This window comes from Diplotaxodon limnothrissa, linkage group LG5 (genome assembly GCF_057381915.1).
Source record: "Diplotaxodon limnothrissa isolate DT_005_m linkage group LG5, D_limnothrissa_male_GT1.1, whole genome shotgun sequence".
In the NCBI taxonomy this organism is placed as follows: domain Eukaryota; kingdom Metazoa; phylum Chordata; class Actinopteri; order Cichliformes; family Cichlidae; genus Diplotaxodon; species Diplotaxodon limnothrissa.
In genome coordinates this window covers 34,381,849-34,395,565 of record NC_140600.1, presented here as the reverse complement: position 1 = coordinate 34,395,565, position 13,717 = coordinate 34,381,849, and the positions used below count along the sequence as shown (strand labels likewise).

Below are 13,717 nucleotides of genomic sequence, written 5' to 3'. Positions count from 1 at the left end.
TTCAATACTGCTATTATGTTTTTGATGTTAAAACTCCATCACTGTTAGGTATCTGTCAACTTAGTCTTTTACTGTACTCAAGAATAAGCATAGGTTGTGGGGGAAAATATAGGGTTTTTTTTTTTATTCCTGCTCCTCCCTTCTTCTTTCTAATCTTTCATACACTACTCAGTGTACATATTGTGAATCCATTTAAATAGCTAAACGTCTTAGGAGGATTTTTTGTGATGGTGCAGCCATTGCAGTTGGTTAAAGGTGGGCACCTGTAGCAGAAACAATTTTTCACCTAGCTCACTCGCAAGCTCAGTCAGCTTACAATCATTAATATGGTAGTGGGCTGAGACTCCGAAAATCTTTGAGCAGCCTTGAAGAAAATCCAATTATGATCTTTGATTCCTCTCCAGAAACAGATTACCTATCTCACTAATGACATTTTCCTTCCCATTCATGCCCTCTCTAAATGTGACGATTGAGAGACTGTGTGGGTGTTCCAAATGTGCAGGGATGATGATGATAATCTATTCCTTACAGGTCTATCAGATGGACAGCTCGCATTATGTATAAATGCTTTTCTTGAGATTCCCAGCTGCATGAGATGAACTTTATAAGGATTATTCAGACCTCTCCATAAATTAAGTGAGGGCAAGAGGGAAAGCGGATTTTTTTCTGTCTTTGCATGGAGTTTAATTCAAATGAAATGAGGGCAGACTGACATCCAAGCAGATTTTTATTTAAAACTATTGGGCCTGTCATCGGCTGTAACAGATGGGGCAAAGTCTGCCACTTTCACAGAGGCCTCTGTAGACAGAACTGTTTCCTTCTTTTCTTCTTTTTCCATTTTTTTAAATTAAAACAAACATTATGAATATTATAGAATTTACTTTTATTCATTTTTTAAAATTGTTAATAATATTTATGAGTGCTACCATAACTTTCATATAATGTTAAAAACAAGTTTTTAACATTATTGCTAAAAAAAAATCACTTTTTAGCAATAAATAAATTCAAAAACCTGAGAGCATCATAATAAAAATTTGAATATTGGAAAGCTGTTTTCACAGAGGTCAGTCTAATGTTTAGTACAGCAGAGATATAACTTATCATTTTCTTGATTAAATACATTAGTCTGACACATTATTTAGTATTTCTTGCTAACCTTGTATTGTAACATATTTCATCAGGGAATAGATCCTATGGTGCTGGAATCATTCCCAGGAGATTCTGATCCGTATTGACAGCGTCACAAAATTGCTGCATCTCAAAGGTGCTCTATTGGATTTGGGATCTGGTGATCAGCATTTTCTCCCACTGGATAGTCTCTCCTTTTCAAAATATTTTCTTTACCCTAGAGATGGTTGTGTGGGAAATATTCAGGAAATCCATAGTTTTTAAAATACTTACACCAGCTTATCAGGAAACGCATTCAAAATCAGTAAAATCACCTTTCTTTCCTATTGTTTGAACTTCAGCAGGTCATTGTGACCATGTCTACATGACTACATTGACTGAGTTGCTGCCATGTGATTGGCTGATTAAATAATGAAAAGTTGGACGGGTGTACCTAATGAAGTGTTTCATCTGTACATCTGCTGTGTTCTTAGCTTCAGTATCAATGGCAGGCACACTATGTCCATAGGACTTATACATTAAACATTGAAAAGAAAAACAATTGCTGCAAATATTGAACTTTCAGAATTTTTAATTTCTTCTTGTGGGATTTCATGTCATATGTTGCTGGAGGATAGTATGTCACTCACAGTGTAGTATACCACAGTGTAAGTACAGCACCTGCACAGATAATCCTGCCAGTGTGCGCCTGATACTACCTCCAAAGCTCTGGCAACATTATGGGCACATTGGCACTCAGGTGGAGTTTTTCCTGCCAACCATTAGAGCTCCACACCTGAGGCTAAGTGAGCAGCAGTCACACAAGCCCCAAAAGAACCAGTTCAGCTTTTCCTTATGGTGACTTTTTGCTGTTTCTGCATTCAGACCACGTCTAATTAGAGTTTCTTTCTTATTCCCTGCCATTTACTTATGTGTGCCAAAATGTGTTAGTCTTACAGAACAAAAGGCTCAGTATATGTCTTTGGCGATTTCTTACAATAAATGTCAGCAGTGTTCATCTTAAAATTTTCAAAAGATAGCTCTGATTCAGCAGGCTTTCTAAGAATGAACACAAAGCCATGTAAGTTGTAGATTCAAGTGGAGAAGCAGACCAGTGGTCACATGAAAAGATGGACACATCAACGCGCAGAGGGCATGGTTAACTCCTTTTTTCTTGCTTGTCTTGAAGGATCAGGCTCTTCATTGGAATTCGGCAACGTACACGGCCGGGTAGTTAGCGTGTCTCCAAGGTTAACATTTTTAATGCAAGACTGAGGGATTCAGCGAAGTGCTCCTTTGAAGTTTCTTGTTGGAGTCAGAAGGGAGGCTGCGAGGCTGTTGAAGACTGTCTGCGATATTGACATTAAAACTCAACACATAGAATGATGCCAATTGAAATTTCATAGTGTTCCCTTCGGGAAGCTGGGGAGTTGGGCATTCCAGTGTGATATGAATAATGAAACTTCCCTCGCTTTGCTCATTTTTTATTTAATGTGGAACTCTCCTTTGTTGCTCCCTCAAGTTCCACGGGGGCTGGTGTGCGAGAAATACAGGTGTAGAGAAAAAAAAAGAAAAGAGAATCAAGTTCCTATTTTATATATGCATGAAATTAGGCATGAAGGTTAAATGCTTATGACTAGTCTATTTTGAGGATTTTTGCATTACTGCTCCTTTTAGTGTAGTTTGTAGTAAAGCAAGTTTTGGAAATAGTTTGGATATTGTTTTCTAAAGGATATACAAACGATACCTCAGGGTATGATTGAGTCATACAGTGGAATACACACAGAAAGAAAATGTAGCGTACACTTTCACAGCATACTTTTGCACATTCAGGCAAACAGGAAAACTTGCTTCCTGTTAACTTACTGCTGATTTAGCTTACAATTCAGTAAGTGTAGGCACTTGAAGTTACGTGTGTTTAGTTTGTTTGCTGGGTAGAGGTGGGGAGTGATGAAATAAATATACTTTGTACTTTGTACGATTTTGAATTTTCAGATATCTGTTACTTGACCATTTATTTTTCTGACAACTTTTTACTTTTATTCCTTACATTTTCAAAAAAGGCTCATTTAGGTTTAAGACAATTGAGGGGAAGTATTGATTATTTCACATCAATTTACATCTTCAGTAAGTCAGATCAATCAATCCAAATGGGAACAATAACACATAAAAGAAAATCTTGTTGGTGTAATAACCTCAGTCATAAAAAGGTATGCATTATTTATAGCACTATACTCAGGGGTTAAAACAGGCTGGAACGATCCAGAATTGTGTTTTTGGTGCAGATGTCATTATGTTGTGGTTCCAGTACTTCAACAGTTGTACCACAAAAGAGGAGCAATCATGAAGTTTTGTTTTAAGTAGCAGGTAATTTTAAGTCGAACCTTTCTAATGGCTCAACAAATATCAGCAAACTGTGTAGTTTGTCACACAATGTCTCTGTGAGCTAAAGGTGCATTTGCTGTATTTCCAGAGAGAGAAAAAAAGACTGTGAGATAACTCACTCAGATGTAAAAAAGACACTTACTTAATTTCCTCCTTCATTATAGAGTTTTTTGAAGAGATACTACAGCCAACAAGATGTGTTATGAAGTTATGTCTTATAAAACAAACTGAAGTATACAAACTTTGTGTTATTCAAATGTTGCATAAAATACTAGGCAGCTTATTGGTTAGTCTGCAGCACTGTGGTGAAGTCTGGCCTGGCAGTCAAGTCGTGGCCTGTGTTACATTACGTGGCAATCAATTTAAGAATTCACACATTTACATTGTTGGTAACAGCAGTAAGATCTCATTCTTTTTAAAAAAAATAATAATAATAATACAGATGCGCAGGCTGTTAGCCCATACGGTTTTACCAGAATATTTTTGAAACACAAGTGAAGAATATCTGTTTGCTACCTCTGTTGCTGAGTACTTGTTCAGTCCATGGAAAATTGTTGTTTTGACAGCAAAATCTGGCATTCTTCTCTGCTCAGGGTCAGGCTTTGTTTTGTTGCCAAATGTATCTGAACACATACAAATAAAGGCTTTTAACCCTTTCATGCATGAATTATGAGAACCTCAGTCAAGAGTTTTTTTTTTCTGAGTGATTTTATTCCTCTTTAGGCATAAACAAAAATGCAGTTGAATTTTTTGTTTTTGAACCAAAGAAAAGTCTATTTAACAAACCAATTACAGAAAATTCTAAACTGTACTTTCATAAACCTATGAAATAATTAATGTTGCTAATATGATGTATTCTCACACTTTAACATATTCCAATACTTTTCAAAATAATGCAAAAATGATGAACCTAACTCTTGACCAATGCACTGCTGACATTTTAGGATATTTTACAAAAAAAAAAAAAAAAAACCAAAGCAGCAAAAGCCTCTTTTAGAAAGCAGCAACGTTTTTTCAGTATTACAGTCATTTACAATAGTTCCAGGGCACAAACCCAAAATAATATGTTTCCATGTTTTACAGGTGCTATAATGCCTATAAAACTACAGTATGTTGAGCTAAACAAATGAAAATCATCATCATCGTGTCCCTCTCATCTCCACTTCTCATCTATGTTGTATGAGAACTGGCAAAGTTGTTTTTCATGTGCATGTAGCATTGTGGCATCTGTTGGCACTTTTTGTAAGACTATGTGTAGTACCTGTCAATCTAGCTTTTTCAGAATGGGAAAGAAAAATAATTTCAGTGACTTTTATATTATAGCATGATTGTCAGTTCTGTGCTGATGATGAAGGTCAGAGGACAATGATTCGACTGATAGGGGGAAAGCACAACTCCAGTAGACCACACTGGGTACCACTCCTGTTAACAAAGAACAGGCAACTGTGGTGTACTGTCCTGTACTTGCATGGAGCCTCCAAAGGTTTCCCCTTACTGTCCAAAGACAAGTTCATTAGGTTTTCTTATAAAATTAAATTGGTGTGAACGACTCAATGGTTTTGCCTCTGTGTTTGAGCCCTACGACAGACATTTCAAGGGAGTACCCCACATCTTGCCTTCTGATGGCTAATGTTAGGTTCCAGATACAGCACAAGCCTGTATTTAATAAGTTGGGTGGATTATTATTAGACATGTTTTGATTTTGTTGTATCTGTTGGAGAGCACAGCTTATTATAATGGTATCTTACCCTTGTGAGAGTTGTGTGCCTATCGCAGAGGGATAAGCTGAGATGTAGACTTGGCAAAGGCGAGCTAAACCTCATGGTTAAATCAACAAGCTCTTTTCTGCGTTAGAAATCAGACTGAAACTCAGGTAGAAGAATGATTTCCAGTTGGTGATGTGTAATAATAATATCTATCCAGACAAAATAACACTTTTTTCTTTTTCTCTGTGAACAATAGTTGTTGGCTTTATGCATTCAGGCAGTGATACTGAGACTTTTGAAACATCTGTTGTTTTCCATTTGTCAGAAACACCTGCCCTACCTGCTCTCCTCTCATCCACTCTTCCTTCTTTTTCTTGTTACATATCCTGTGTTCTCTTTTTCGAGTCATCTGGCAGCGTTGCGGTGCAGCCTCCAGGGACTCCATACCCAGTTTTGAATCATAGCTCACCTCCTGAAAGCCTAATAACCTAATGAAAGTCAAGGGCATCTGTTTGAGACATGCCATGGCTGAGTGCTGGGGAAGAAAAAAAAAACAGGAGGGAAACTGCCAGGGCATTGTATTGGATTTTGATTTAAGTAAACAGAAGTGCTCACCTATTTCAACCCCCATGTGTAGTGACAGTGAGAGCAGTGGAGCTTTTGGCTTTTGGCTTTTTTATGAGATCACAAGGTCAAGGGGCAAGGCAGTTGTTTGTGTCTCCCATGATATTGTCCATGAAATATTTGACTGTCATCGAGGTGATGTGTGCTACTACACATTATGAGAAATATGTCTGCAGGCTGTAATTTTGAAAGAAAAATTATTCCGTTAACCTTTTGTGATAAGGATGGATTCTTCGTGTCTGTCTGGTGTAGGAATACTTATAGGTATGCGCACAGTGCTACATCATGAGGTACTTTTCATTTCAGCTCCCAAAAGAGAGGAGGGCTGGCTGCTCACATTTAGGAAAATTTGGTATTAATCTAATGTCTTTGTTCGTGAGGTTTCCTCACTTTTAAAACCCTCTGAGACTGAAAATGATCCACCTGCGAGACTGTAAAATCAGTGAGTCATGCTAATTAGCAATTACATCCACAATCACCCATGTTAATTCACTTAGGAGGAAGTCAGTGTAATTCATTCTCATTTTCAGAAACTAGGACCGACATTAAATTAATGCACCCAAAGTAAGTGGCATTTAAGAAGAAGAGAATTCCACGCACACACAGTTATCTCTGTGCCATTTTAGTATTTAATTCAAGAATTACTCACACATTTTTGGACTCTCCCAGGTTCTATTGTTTAAAAAAACTTCTACCTTTAGCTATATTTATATCAGCATGTGAACAGTATAATAAGAAGCACTTACTTGATATACCACTTCTTTCTTTTTCAGCCAATTACAACCTCTTGCATTTATATCAACGGCAATCTTCAATAAGGGGCAAATTAATATTGCGAGTTATCGTAAATAAGATTGCTAACACCTCATCCAAAGTGTTGCCCATATAGGATTAACAATATATGTGTTCTGATTATTAATTGATTTTTCATCAGAAGCAATTTGTTTGTTTTAGAGCAGAGGTGGCCAATTAATTTCCCCCATCTATAACGCTCCTAGTTTCTCATTTGGCCCCTTGGGAAAATTAATTGCCCACCTCTGTTTTAGAGTAATTAGTTATTTAATTACTTATTTGCTTTATTACCAAAAGCTAGATGATAAAATTGGCACCGCCCTCATTCTAAATATGAAGCCACCCTATAGTTAAATACTGCATGCTTGCTGCTGAAATATGTGTCAATGGAGCCACCTTATATGGATGGGGGGGGCATGTCTTCCAATGCATGGACGACTTTTGAAGCCGAACAATACGGAATAAAATAAAAAAAACAAAAGTGTTTTTTTATACTTAAATACTTATTTTATGTCAATAATAACCATCACAGTTCTGCAATATATAATACAAGGCAGCATGGATGTGGTTAGCACTCTTGCCTCACTGCCACATAAACAAGCTTCAGCCTGTCTATGGTAAGTTTACATGCTCTCCCTGTGCCTGCATGGTTTCTATCCCGATGCTTACTCACATCATTTAAACAAGTTGTGTGTGTCCTGTCAAAATCATATTTTATACAATAGTCATGGATGGCTGATAAGTCATTTCTTCTCAGTGTCACCATCTATATCCAGCTTCTAAATTTCCATGCGTCTGTTGCTAAAATCCAAGTACAAAGGTTAACATAATTTAACTTTAAATTTTCAACTGGGTCTTACAGTTGACAAATATCATTTACATTTTCCTGATCCTTTGCCAGAATAAACTTTTCTTTATTTATATTAATTATATTTTGTTTGTTAATCACATTTTAATCAACTTAAAATATGGAGTATTAAATGTGACCCATAAAATTAAACACATTTGCTACAAAGGTAGCTGGGTTGCTTAGTTTTGGCATTTCATTTATAAGAACATCAAAAAGGAGTACAACAGTTTGGCATTTTATGCAAGTGCTGGTCAGATGCAATTGTCAGAGCAGGAGTTCTGCAGAGAAAAATCCAAAAAAAGACCAGATGTGGGATCATGAAGGTGAAGTACTTCATTTGCACATCTGCTGCTTGCCTGGTAACTGCAGAATGGCAATCAGAGTGTCTATGTGGTTACTAGATTTAAAAAATAAGTCATTATGGTTCATTTGAGATGAATAAAGAGGGGCGCACACTGTCAAGAACTGAAAAACAACCTGAAACCAATCTAAACATTTACTATGTATTTTCTGTAGCAATGCCTAATTGCAAGGACCAATTAAGAATAAATCCTGAGAAAATAAAGAAGGCGCACAATCCATCAAACCGTACTATCAAGAGATCGCTTGATAAGTTGCCCTGCCTAATCTAGTCAACATGGTAATTTTTCAGATTTCATCAATTTCCTAAATAACACCCAGTCTTTTCAATGGAGAACCAGCAACAGTGATTGCATTGAAATCCAAATTCTTCCCCTTCTGTGAGTGCCTTCTGTCTGAAAAACAGTTCATTAATAGACTTTCTCTAAAACTATATTTTTCTTACATTTTTTAAAACCAAATATTATGCTTAGTTTTCTTTTCCAATCAGACAGTATAATTATTTAAAGTTTCCATTTGTAATTTACACAGCACACATCCTAAAACATATTTCCATCTGTATTTGTAGATAAACAAAAATCCCATCAGTCTTTGCTTTTTAAGCCCAGAGTTATATTCTAGCTGACAGATTCACGGGAGATTTTCTTTGGAACCTGTGCTTTCACCATCAACCACAGAATGTGAACCAACAACCCTGGACAAGGAGTAAATTGCATCAGATGCTATCATCAATCACTATCTGTTGGCAACATGTCTTATAAACTTACTAGAGCCAAGGAGCTGTAGTTGGCTGGATTGTGTTGTATCTCAGTCACACAGGTCTCCTCAGAAAGTCTTGTGTGACGGGCCATGAAAGCTCTCATTGACAGACCTTCTGTGCTTCTAGGATTTTCAATTTAGAATTAAAAAGAACAACAAAGAAGCAACTAAATGCTGTGAAATTGTGATGGTTGTTAGTTGGGGGGGGGGGGGGGGGGTTGACGGTGGGGTGGGACGTTGTATTTGGTTTTTATTATACTCATATTTAGGAATTTGTTTCAATAAGTAATAGGCTGACTGTTACTTTTATTTCAGGCATTTTGGAACACAAATTTTGGGGTTGTAGTCAGTCTTTCACACTGGCAGTCTCAGTATTTTTAAACTGTGATGGCATGGGGTGTACGATAACTGACCGTTAGCTCAGAAAACAGTGGGCAGAGTTTTCCAGCACTTGTGCAGCATGGTGTGCCTTAATACAGATAATACTGCATTACATGAAAAGCAGAACGGCACAAGGGTCTAAAATCTGAAAGCGATTCTCCAAAGCCACAGCTTGTTTTATAAGACAATGGTGGGTGTCCGTACATTGGGTTACCTTATAATTTCATGTTTGTTTTATTTTGGAATTCTTGGCCTGCTTACACTGTTGTCTGTTTTGCTTCCTTCTTGTTAGTTTTTCCTTCGTTATGATTCGATGCCCACCTGTGAGTCACCTGTGTGGTGCTACACTGTAAAAAAAAAAAAAAAAAAAAAAAAAAAACGTTGCTAAAACTTAACTCAAGGCAACCGACTGCATTTACGTTTTTAGGTTCTGATGGATAACTTATAATTTCAAGTTTAGGAGATAAGTTGCTTTAGCTAATGTTTTTGTGTTGACAAAATTAATAATTGTCCTTTTTCTCAACTCATATTTTATTGTTTTTTCAAAGTATTTCCTAAAGTTTACACAAGGTATTAGTTTTAGTTTCGGCAACGTATTTCCTAAAGTTTACACAACATATTTTTTTTGTTTTGCCAATCAATTTCCTAAAGTTTAGAAAAAGTATCTTTCATAGTTTTCATGAGGTGCTCCCTGTTGTACCAATGAATGTTTACACAGTTGATTTTCAAATAACTTTGTGTTCAAACACAACTGCACCACTGACAATGTTGACTTTTGAGATCAGCCATTTTTAACATACTGACAACATTCAGCCACAAATAAAGTCCTTCCAAAAACACAAAAAAAAATTTGTAACAAATGTTACTCATCCAATTTTAAAGGTGGTGTTGTCAAACAGAATATCAAACCTATCTTGATAGATAGTCACTAACAAACAGATTCAAAACATCAGATGGCAGGATGTGAACAACTTCTATCTGGTTTCCATACAGCAAACAACTTTCAAACAAATGTTTCCACCACTTGTCTTTTAATAGTAATGGTATCAACACTCCAATTTCCTGTGAAGTTCAGTATCGCGCCACATTGGTTATAAAACTAGTACAAATGTACCTAAAACCAGATTATAAAATTTTTTAAAACAGCTCAAGTTAGAATAAAACCTTTCAACATCTTATAATAACATGTTAGACATGAAATCTGCAATCAGCCATGCAAGCTACATTAGGTAAAGTTAGAACAGAAGACATTGATTCAGAACTTTCTGCACCATACCGTTTTCTTAAAGACAGAAATTAACTTTTTTCAGAGCAACTTGCCATGAAACCCAAAAACTGTAAATCAAAACAAATTGCCATTCTGTTTTACACAAGTTGCATTTGAGTTGAACATGTTGTCAAATAGGTTAGACTTTGGTTAAGAGCTTGGTTTTGAAGCTTCTTATCCTCTGGGAACAGGTAGATGTCAACTCCATAAAAATGTGTTGCACAGCTTCAAATGTGTACTTGAGTTCTTTGGGAAACTCCATGTTGAGCCCATAAAGTAGGCCAAACAAGTAGGCAAAGGCAGTGGGAAGGTCTGGCAGATCATCAAGAATAATGTCCTCTTCCAAAACAATGGCAGTGTTGACCACTGTGGACTGCGAGTTGGGTCCCACGTAGTCCTCCAGAACAGTGAGGATGCCCACCGTAACACCTCGGGTTGCCCTCTCAACTGGATCTGTATCCTATGCAAAATAAAAAACAACATATAAGTCTCTGAAAACCAAAAATGAAGATTGAGTAGATTTGCATACTCACCAGACATGTTAAGAAGAGTTTGGTCTCGTCGTCGCGAACAAATATCGGTAACCCTTCCAAACTGATGGTTCGTCGATGCTGGACTATGTTTGAGACCTAAAACAAGGAAATCAAATAAGACTCAGTCTCATTTATAAACCTACCATTTTGTTTTTAAAACACATTAAGTGTTGTTGCTCAAAATACAGCCTTAAGAAATAAGATGTTGAAATGAGTTATTACAGATAATTGGTCATGTTTTTGTCAGTTTTTTTTATTTATTTATTTTTTAAGTAATTTTGATGTGCAACAAATGTAGCACACTTATTACAACATTTATAACAAAAAGTGCCATGAGTGGGATGAGAGTTGAACTGTCTGTCATGACCTGCAATCTGCCAAACACAGCGCTGCTTGTTAGCTTATAATCCCATTCAGGACACACTTTTTGAAAACTAACAATTTTTATGTCAATTTAGTAAATATTTAATAAAGTATCTTTCGTTACAGTGGGAACTTCAGGTTCCTCATAAACCAGACACAAATACATTTTTATATATTACCTGTTCATCAAACTTCTGCAACAGGGAATCCATGTCATTGCGGAAAGCAGCTTTTCTAATTCGATACAGCTTAATCAGCCGAAGTGAGTAAGTGTCGAGGGCAGTCATGAAGGTCCCCATGAGATCCTTGGTGGTAATGCGTGAGAATTCCGCACAAATCTACAAAGCAACAACAAAAAAAAAAAAAAAAAAAAAAATAGAAGAAAACTTTTAAAGGTACATTATATAAAAATCACATTGTTTTCAAATTTGGTTAAAAGAGCTTAATTTCAAAACATTTAGTTAATCTCGGTTGATCTATTGGTCAGGCCTTGATTGGATTTTTTTTCTTTTAGTGGTAGTGGTGGTACAAATTATAACTGACGTATTAAAAAAAACAACAAGAAAAATCTGATCGGCAGATTTTACAGTAAGTCTATAGAATACCTAATCAAATGTTGATAAGACAAAATAATGGTTTCAATTGTTACAGGATGCATTGCAGAAAAGAAATAAATCAATAAATTGTATTTTAAATTCATTGAAAAAATTCCATTAATTTTATAGTTATGTAAGAATGAAGTAAGAATAACATCCTGTGGTCAAATTTGTATACTTTCATAACACGTAAGTGACTTTCTCAATCCTGTTCTGTGAGTTTCATGGCTGTTGCCTGCTAAGGGTCAGCACCAAAAGATTCTAGATGCCCAGTGAAGACAAGTCATTGCGGCGACCGTGGTTCAGGGGGTTGGGAAGCTCATCTGTAACCGGAAGGATGCTGGTTCTATCCCCAGCTCTCTCTGTCCTGGTCGTTGTGTCCTTGGGCAAGACCCTTTACCCTACCGCTTACTGGTGTTGGCCAGAGGGGCCAGTGGTGCGATATGGCAGCGTCACTTCTGTCAGTCTACCCCAGGGCAGCTGTGGCTACAACTGTGGTTTCCCTGCACCGATGTGTGAGAGTGAGTGAGTGAGTGAGTGAGTAGTGGAATTGTAAAGTGCTTTGGGTGCCCAGAGAAGAGCGAAATAAAAGCAATCCGTTATTATACACAGTAAGTTGACAAGTAAATAGATTTCACTTCAATAGAGTTGTTGGTAATACCAAAATTAGCTTCATATTTTTAGAGCCAAGTATTTTTTTATATTTTACCACTAGCATTGTTAGCTCAACGGTAGCCTTCAACCTTTTCTACAAGATATTGGAGTGATACAAACAGATGCTTCTCAAGGGCACAAGAAATGGAGCTCACGTTCATTTACTCACCCAGACAAGTTTCGAGGCATTTGGAGTTGTTCAGAAGGAATTTTAAAGGTCCTATATCATGTAAAATCAACTTTTTGGAGCTTTTAAACACATTTTAATGTTATTTCCTTAGATTAAAAACCCTCCAGAGTGGTTTTTGGCTTAATTCAGGCATTTCTTAGTTGTCTCAGTGAATCCTTTCCCCATAACCGTGGCTCAGCTCTCTCTTGCAAAACGACTGACTCGTAACATTGGGATTAAAATTTCTTTCTAACAACTCCAAATGCCTTGAAATTTTTCTGGGTGAATAAATGAACGTTTTCCATTCTAGAAATAAGACCACACTGGGGAAAAAGGGAAGAAAAAAAAATGGAAGTTTTCCTTTAAATATTTAAGAGATTATCTTACCTGTTCTTTCAAGAAGAGAGCTGGCCATCTGAGCTGCATTTCCTTGACCAAGGGCTGCATCTCCACAACTTCTTTCCTCCTGAGAGAGAATGTGATGTCCATCTTTTGGGTGATGAGTGCCATGTTCTTATCCCTCTTCTTCATTTCATCTTCCAAAATGCATCTTTCATTTTCAAGAGACTCATCATTGTAGTTTTCTGGGCCATCAGGGATAAAGTTGACTTCACCTCGCTTTGGTTTCTTTAAGGAAAATCTATTTGAGCAACTGTCATCTTCTTCCCCTCTTCTTTTTCGATTGACTGCAACTTCACTACATCCAGCTTGACTTAGCTTGGAACGGTAGTTGCCAAGCTTGAACTTAATGCTTGTTGCCCAACCATCATATCCTGTGCCATTGCCAGGCTCTTTGAGGCAGGGATGTTTGGAAACTAGCTCCTGTGCAACAGATGTTATTTCATTCTTGTCAGGGTACGCTTTGATTGCAAACATTTCTTGTGCCAGCTTGTCTAGAATTTCCATCTTGATGTCTCTTGTTACACTTAAATTTGCCCCTGCTTTCTTATATACCTCATTGCCCTTGTGAAGTTTTAACGCTACATCATAGGAAAAGGTTGGGAAAGGAAATGGATTTGGCCACTGTGAAGTGCTACGCATGTAGGTCTTTGTGGATGAGGATGGGCTGAAAGAAGATGCTGAACTCACACTGGCTGTATCAATAGATGAGATAGCGCTATGATCAGATGGAGTCTGTGGTGGCGAGGCTGATGCATTTTCCTCCCAAATG

The 13,717-nt window shown here is 37.0% G+C and overlaps 1 protein-coding gene across 1 annotated transcript; it reads right to left on the bottom strand.

The window, feature by feature from the left end:
- Positions 1 to 10,368: 10,368 nt before the first annotated feature.
- LOC146632719 (uncharacterized) lies at positions 10,369 to 13,452 on the bottom strand. The gene is made up of 4 exons (XM_085354625.1): positions 12,934 to 13,452; positions 11,307 to 11,465; positions 10,765 to 10,860; positions 10,369 to 10,691 (listed from the first exon to the last, which is right to left on the bottom strand). The coding sequence occupies exons 1-4, from the start codon at positions 13,450 to 13,452 to the stop codon at positions 10,371 to 10,373; spliced, it is 1,095 nt and encodes a 364-aa protein (XP_085210751.1). The 3' UTR covers positions 10,369 to 10,370.
- Positions 13,453 to 13,717: the final 265 nt, after the last annotated feature.

What these genes read in the sequence shown, in the direction of transcription:
- LOC146632719 (XM_085354625.1), bottom strand. Translation starts at nt 13,452, where the DNA reads ATGGAAATTCTAGACAAGCTGGCACAAGAAATGTTTGCAATCAAAGCG. An exon ending in CTCTCTTCTTGAAAGAACAG is followed by an intron (nt 11,466 to 12,933) that starts GTAAGATAATCT and finishes GTTGCTTTGTAG; the next exon opens with ATTTGTGCGGAATTCTCACG. An exon ending in TGCAGAAGTTTGATGAACAG is followed by an intron (nt 10,861 to 11,306) that starts GTAATATATAAA and finishes TCCTTGTTTTAG; the next exon opens with GTCTCAAACATAGTCCAGCA.